The sequence below is a fragment of the Myodes glareolus genome, chromosome 1, assembly GCF_982192425.1.
Source record: "Myodes glareolus chromosome 1, mMyoGla1.1, whole genome shotgun sequence".
In the NCBI taxonomy this organism is placed as follows: Eukaryota; Metazoa; Chordata; class Mammalia; order Rodentia; family Cricetidae; genus Myodes; species Myodes glareolus.
This window is the reverse complement of record NC_142026.1, coordinates 20,880,153-20,888,062: the sequence shown is the minus strand read 5'-3', so window position 1 is coordinate 20,888,062 and position 7,910 is coordinate 20,880,153. Positions and strand designations below refer to the sequence as shown.

General features: G+C 46.3%; 1 protein-coding gene across 1 annotated transcript in view; it reads right to left on the bottom strand.

The window, feature by feature from the left end:
* Positions 1 to 1,676: 1,676 nt before the first annotated feature.
* Positions 1,677 to 7,910, bottom strand: part of Mogat1 (monoacylglycerol O-acyltransferase 1) — a 32,069-nt gene continuing 25,835 nt past the window's right edge. The window contains exons 5-6 of the mRNA XM_048459326.3: positions 7,599 to 7,798; positions 1,677 to 1,887 (exon numbers count right to left, since the gene is read on the bottom strand). Coding sequence (XP_048315283.3) covers positions 1,733 to 1,887; positions 7,599 to 7,798 — 355 coding nt within the window. The 3' untranslated portion in view covers positions 1,677 to 1,732. The remainder of the gene's footprint in view (positions 1,888 to 7,598; positions 7,799 to 7,910) is intronic.

The following is a 7,910-nucleotide window of genomic DNA, read 5'->3' as shown; positions in this document are numbered from 1 at the left end:
GTCGAAGCCTGTCAGCCACTGAGCTGCTCCCAGCTTCCTGCCACAGACTTGGGACCTCTGAATCAGGGAATCTTCTTTCCTAACAATGCCACCATGCTAAGTTCAGTCTTGCTTCCTTCTTGTCAAGTTTTGTTGAAGTTCAGTGGGTTCTTGCAGGAGCTCAAACATGCCCTTTTCTAGTGAATTAATCATAAGGTCTTCTCTTGTAAGATGCCCATAGCCCACTTGTCTTTCTACAGGATGCTAGAAGTCCCAACCTTGCCCCTAATGCTCACGAGTTAATATTTAAGCCTAGAATTCTTATTAGAAGGTGGGGGGGAACCACGCTCCATTGCTTTGTAAGGATAAAAAGCAATGAACTTGATGCCTGAAAAATAGGAATATAGGAATGAACTCTTATTGGATTGGCTTACTAAGTGTAGGAGCCAAAGAAGCAAACATCCAGGGGTGCAGGCGTTCGGAAAGGACATTGTTTCTGGTGCCGTTCTTCTTACCTAATACTGTGTGACTAAACAGCAGAAACCTGACAGGCTTAGGATGATGCGTAGATGATTTTTGGTGTGGGCCAGTTAGATAACAGGAAATTTTCCTATCTCATGTGGGTCGTCTTATAACCGGCTTCATTACTAAGGAATAGCTTCAGAAAACTCTTCACATAACAGCCAAGTTATTTGCTATACCCACTGGGCAAGTACTTATTTTGTGTCCTCTGAGTGCCCCTTGCTGTGCCAGGCACCAGGACATCTCAGCAAACAGAGAAGATGCAGCTCTGGTTGACAGAACTGGACAGCACTCAGAAGAGAGGGCGCTTTCTTTCAGAGCTTGTCCTAAGTGAAAAGGCCACCCGGGGAAGAAAATGACAAGTACTTCTATTGTGTAACCCATGTCCAGCAACCCCTCCGACGTGTTCTGGAACAGGGAGGAAGCCATCTTCCAATAGACTTGCTTTTCCATTGCTGACACATAAGGAGAAATGACACAGGCTCTCACCCATACGGGACTCCAAGTGTCAGGCATGTCCTGCTTTAGAAATGGCATACTTCTGCCCTGATCAAAACCCCAAAACCAAACATACCCACCCAGACCAAAAAGCACTGATGTGACCTAAAGAATGTTCATCATCTAGTATGAAAGTTGCCATTGCTCAGTAACAAATGTGTTCAGGTGGAACCCTGCCTCTTCAACTTTCTCTATGGCAAGTTACACAGTCTCTAAACGTTCAGCTATGGTGAACATCAGCCGCCAAGCTGGGTGAAGACCCCACCCCAAGCCACAGTGGTGCTCAGGTCTGGAGGCTCTCTCAAGTTGGTATTTTGCTTTTGCTCCGAGCATGTGAGTAACTCTAAACCTCTTAGGAACCTGAAAAACAATCCAGTCTCCCTAAATTCTGAAGGTTCTTGAGTCTTCGATATCTTCAACGTTATCCTATAATCATCTGCAATGTCTTTTTATTTTCCAGCATTAATAAGCAAGCCTCGGGCCTTGCCCATGCTAGGGGAGCATCCTAGCAGTGGGCTGGACCCCAGCCCTCCATCTTCTGTATTTTTATTTAGCCGTATAAAACAACAGCAGCTGGCCCCACGACTAGTACCTTTCAGTTGCAATTTGATTCTATAGTTAAAAAAAAAAAACCCAAAACCAAAACCCAAAAAACCCCACAGTGAACTTATTTAATACATTTATTTTCTGGACACTGTTCTCTTGTCTTCCTTTTTGCCTTGAAGGGGGAGAGTCACTTAAAAACCAGAGTATTGTGTTCCGGAATACCGTATTTCCCTTTGTGCTCATCAAACAGTTTCTTTAGCTCCTCCAAATAGGTCTGATGCAGCTGGTCAGTCTGCTCTTGGGTCGGGTGCGGAGTCCTCCGGACAGGGATGGGGCGGCCAACTGAAAAACAGAGCACGCGATCACCCTCGAGGAACAACCATTGCTCGGCCACAGCCGGCGTCTCCAGTGGGCGTCCGAGGCCTGGGCTGCCAATCCCCATGCCTCCAGCCCCCTGGCTCCAGTCCTCTCCGCAGCTCACTGGCTGCCTGCCTCAGTCACACCATCCCACTCGCCAGCAAATAAAGAGTTTCCCTTCTCAGCAGACACTGGGCTGTCTCTCTCCTCCCGGTGGTTTGCCTCCTGAGTCAAACGCGCGGCTGCTGTGCGGGCTGCAGCGGAGAACTGAGTGGGCGTGGCTGTGTGCCACGTCACCCTCATTCTCCCCTGGGCACAGCTGCCGGTCAGAACCACAGTGTTCTTATTATGACTGACTGAAAGGCTCAGGTCGCGCGGCATCCCACTATTTCTGACTCGTTTTTTAAAAAGATCTTTCAAAACAATCGAAAGTGTCACACGTCTTTACAGCGAAGCATCTGTGCGAAAGTCACATAATCACAAAACCGAAAGCAACCGCAGCTCAGTAGGAAAACAGTTACTTAAGTTGAGCGACATTATTCACTGGAATCCTAGGCAGCTATCTCTTTGAAATAACAAATAGTGTGAGAGAATAATATCTAAAGTGTCAAAGAAAGGTTATAAAATAAAGTGTCTGAAAAAATTATATTTCTAGGGACATCAGCATTTTTAGTGCCCAGGAAAAAGTCTGGGAAGATCGACATTTCCCTCTGGGGAAGGAAACAGAGATAGATAAAGGTTCATCTAATCTGTGTCATATGAGTGTTCCACAAAGAAAAAATCATTTGTGTCACCCATATAATTACAAAAATGCCGACTAGATGTAAATAAATCTAGCGGTTTCTGTACTTTTTTTTTTGATATTTTTTTGAGACGGGGTTTCTCTGTAGCTTTGGTGCCTATCCTGGAACTAGCTCTCTTGTAGATCAGGCTGACGTTGTGATCTCGAACTCACAGAGATCCACCTGCCTCTGCCTCCCGAGTGCTGGGATTAAAGGCATGCGCCACCACCGCCCGGCATTCTGTACATGTTTTAAAAGATGTTTATGTAATAAACAACCTCAAAATTATAGAGTTCGGAAAGACAAGTCTTTGGCGCGTATACACTGCGCCATCTGCTGGCCAGATGCTGCTACTGCTCTGAGGCCAGGCGGTCAACTTCATTCCTCGTTGCAAACTGCGTCTTCTAGAGGCATTGCTTGGGCATGAGGCCTGTGCATGTGGCGGTATGGGAGGACACATCCGGAGGGGCACCCTTTGTCTTCCTCCAAGCTACATACAGACTGAACCCGTGCCAGTAACAGACGGTGGTTATTTAAGAAAAAAACTGAGCAAACGTGAAGGAATAGAGCAGGCAGCAAGCGGTAAAGAACATGAATATGAGCGTTGAGGGGTGCAGAAGAAGGAGCGACACACCCACACCCGGAACTGCTGAGTCTCCAGATGGGGCGTCCGAACGCTCATGGACGGTTTTCTTTGGTCATCCGGAAGTCAAGTTTCTGCATGGTGGACATCAGTCCCTTGACAACACAGCAGAGAGAACTGGAGAAAATAAATCAGGCGGCTAGCGCACGCCTTAGCGCTCCGGAGGCAGAGGCAGGAGGGTCAGGGGTTCCAGAGCAGCCTTGGAGTAGCCTGGATCTGTCTTAGCTTGCTGTCTGGCCGAAAGTTTCCTCGGTGTGGGATGGGAGAGCAAAACTAGAGGTTCCCATAGCTTCCTCACCGTTCTGAACTCTGGGGGTGGGGTGGGTGTACGACAAAATCCATACCCAGATTGACCTGCAAATTGTAGTTTCATAGAAATAGCTCTTGTTTCTAGGGAGAGCATCTCAGTGAGAGACGTCGGAGAGAAGGTGCGGGATGTGGTGGGTACTTCCGCGATGTGAGAAGGGCATTATAGGCTTCCCCTTTCTTCCTGAGAGAAGGAACTAAAGCTCCCTTGTAAATGATGCTCTCCTAAGACCAGGAAGAAAGAAAGTCTTTTCAGCAGACAGGGGAAGTTAGTCAGGAGAGACCCCTTCAGACTCTGTGGCAAGAGCTCTTTACTGTCTTTAGTCTCTGTGTACATTGAGCTACTTTTCCCTAGCTGCTGTCTTTGGTAAACGCAGCATATAAATGTGTCCCCGAGTCACTTCTGTGTGTCTTCGTCCTTCACAGGGCTCTGTCATACCTAGAAGGCCTCAACACTTTTCTCTGATGATCTGGCTCACGCCAGTGAAAGCATGGGCCCTGCTGGAAACCCTAACACCTCAGAGGGAGGGTCTTACCTCCTCTGTATTCATCCTCAGACCTCATCCTCTTTTTTAATGTCTCCTGTTTTAGAAATAAAACCATCTGCGGGGGTGCGAGAGATGGCTCAGCGGTTAAGAGCACCGGCTGCTCTTCTGGGGGTCCTGCGTTCAATTCCCAGCAACCACATGGTGGCTCACAACCATCTCTAGTGACATCTGATGCCCTCTCTGGCCTGCAGGTGTACATGCAGGCAGAACACTATATACATAATAAATAAATATATCTTTTTAAAACAAACAACAAAACAAAGCAAGCCCAACCTGCATTCCCCTCCTTTCCTTCAACTTCAGAAATTCCTTAGCCTGTGCTTCTCCCACCACTATATGATGGGATGGAATCAGTTTTATTAAAATAAAATCCATTTCCTTATCTTCTTTATCTAAAAAACTCGAGGATACCATAAGCACATGCTCTCAGCTGCCTTCAACCACTCCTGGGTTGCTTTGCCTGCATAAGCACACATATGTACATCAAAATACGTAGGGATTATTATCTTGTTAATGCTTTTTGAGACAAGGTCTCATTTAGCTCATTTGGCGATGAACTCATGATGGAGCAGAAAATGGCCATGAACTTCGGTCGTCTTGCTTCCAACTCCCAAGGGCTGGATTTACGGGTGCTCACTACTCTACCTGTTTTATGTGGGCTATCAAATCTAAGCTTAGCACTTCCTAGGCAGGCATTCCACCAACCAAGTTACCCACCTAGTCCCTTATTAGGGCTTTTGTTTGTTTGTTTGGTTGGTTGGTTGGTTTTGAGGCAGGGTTTTGTACGTAGTTCTAGCTAGCCTTAAACTTGAAACAATCTCCCTGCCTCTGCCACCCAAATGCCAGGACTGTAGACAAGCACCACAGTGCCAGCCTGCTTTTAATCTCTAACAGCCTCTGAAATTAGGGCATGGAGGGCACTAACTCAGCCGTGTGAATCATCCCTGACTATTTTATTTTCTTAGAACGAGAACAATAGCCTACATCGCCCCATCACACCCACGAGATATACCGTCATGCGACATTTTACACATAATCCACATTCAAACTCTGCCAACGGCTTCATGAGCCCTGTTTGCATTTGCTCCCTCAACTCATGACAGCTGTGAATCTCTGGGTGTCTCCTCCTCTCTGTTCTTCCAGAAACTGAGATTTTTTTTAAAAAAATGAACCATTTGTCTACTTCCTCACACTTTGATTGGGGTTAACATGTTGGCAGGAATTCCTGCTCAGGGAAAGCTTAATGCACTTGAAACTCTCAGCAAGCCGGTCAGGAAGGCTCTGCCCTGTCCATCTGCCTCCCCCTCCCTCCCTTCTTCATTTCTTGTTTCTTCCTTCCCTCTCTCTTTCTTAATCTGTCCTTGCGGTACTGGGAACTGACTCCGTCTTTCACATGCTAGACGGGTCCTCTACCACTAAACTACATAGAATCTAACCATGTGGCTTATGCCCAGGCTACCCTTGAACTCACTCTGCAGCCCAGGTCAGCTTTGAACTTCTTATCTTCCTGCCACAGCTCCCTATGGATTGGATCTACAGGCCTATGTTTGGTCTGGTTCCCACAGGTCGGGCTGTTGGAAATCTTTGACTCCCCCACTGTTGTCCTAAGATTGTGACAGCTGGACCTTTACGAAATATTCTTATTATTATCTCCATTTAAAGGTTTCAAAAAAAAAATAACAGACTGCTGGAGATGTCGTGGACTCAGAACCATTCAGAGTAGGTATGGAACGGGCCAACGGAATGTCCCCTTATTCTGAGTCTCCAAAAGAAGCACAGTATAGACCATGAATGAAAACGTCTTGACAGGCAGCTCATCTCCAGCAGCTCCGGTTTACTCTGACTCTGTCAGGAGAGGCGCAATTTAACTGCATCAAATACCAAAACCACTCTACTTAAAAAAAAAAAAAGTTAATGCAAGGAGATAGTAACTGCAACCCACAGCAGGACACCCCTTTTTTCAGTATCTACAATTGCATGTGGGCATATGCCCTACCTCCCAAATCATTACTTGTAATTTCCATTATATCTCACCCTCAAATCGACAGCATAACATGACGGAACAAAAATGATTAACTGATATGATGCCAAAGACATGAGCCAGTTGGTGGTGAAAGCACAGTCGGACTCTGAAATTTATCTCAGTGTTCCCTGTAGTAACTCACCAACAGGCTGCTGCATTCCATCTGAGTTAAATATGGCGGCTAAAAATAGCGTCATGTGACTGCATTTGAATTGCGGAGCTCATATAAACTGACAGCAGAAAATGTCGTGTGTGCACTCCTCGCAGAAGGGGCTCCTGTGGCTGCGGGAGCATTAGAAGTTCAAGACTACGTGGCTACAGAGTGAGTTTCAGGCTAGCCTGGGCTACATGAGACTCCGTTATGAAAAAGAAAGGGGAGGAGGGGGGAAGAAGAGAAGAAGGGATGAAAGAAATTCTCTTCTAGTGAAACTAATCTAAAAAAAGAGAGAAGTCACTATATTCAGATTTTAGTTATTGGCTATTGTGGTAAAAGTATTATTTCCATTTCCTGTAAAATGCAGAACTATGGCTAAATTGACCATGATTCGGTACCTCCTCATTTTCACCCTCCCCGTCTCTTCCAAGCTTCAGAAGAAAAGTATCTTACTCCCGCCACTTATTGATTTGTTTCCTTTTTGAGACTGCTTTGGGTGTTGCTCAGGCTGGCCCTGACCCTGGGTCCCTCCTGCCTCAGTTTCCCAGCAGGTGCACATCGCCAGGCTGGGCTCTGTCCCTTTTCCTTTCCGCTTCTTCTCCCCGTCTCTAGTCATTCAAACACTCACCTTTTATAAATAAAAGCATTCGCTACTAGAACATCTATAAGCATCATTAGGGACACAAAGTGTGCTTTAGTAAGAACCTGATGCTGGTGTGTGTGTGGCTATGAGCCTCTGAGGTGGCTCGCCTATCAGTCAACCCCTGTGCTCTAGGCAGGTACAGGTGCACTAGGAAGCACTAGAAACTTCATGTCGAGACTTGGACTCTAGTTCACCAGTGGAGTTATACAGGGTAACCAACTCCCCCACACATGTGAAGCAGAGGAAGTTCATTAGAGGTGATACCGCGGTTAAAGTTCTGTTGGGGTCTAAGAGGGGTTCTCAACCCATGGTCATGACCCCTTTGGGGATCAAACAACCCTTTCGCAGGGGTCACATTTATTTGCTTTATGATTCACAGTAGTAGCAAAATTACAGTTATGAAGTAGCAACAGGAATAATCTTATGGTTGGGGGGTCACAACATGAGGAACTGTGTTAAAGAGAAAAGTTGAGAACGAATGATCTAAGACATTAGCAAGTCCAAACTGAAGGCTACTTCTTTGGAATTGTTAGCACCTAGACAGTAACAGCAAACACTCTATGAGGTAAGACCATTTTGTTCATTTCACGTACATACCAACGGTGTAGATCGGTTTCCGATAGGGCACTAGGCCAAAGTTGTTCTGGAATATTCCTCTGGCGTAACACAGTGGCAAGGTAATCCCGGTTGATTTCTTCAACTTCTCTTGTACCATTCTAAGCCATGAGCCTTCAGGGTTGTTAATTTGCTTAAAAAGTTCATTTTCACCGAAAGAAAACACTGGGACCAAGCTGGCCCTGGCGGGACAGGAAGGAAGGACGCAGGTTTTAGGAACAGACGGAAAATGTTGGTTTGCTCGTGTGTGTGTGAGTGTGTGCACAGCTGGATCTGCAGGAACACCCCCGTGTG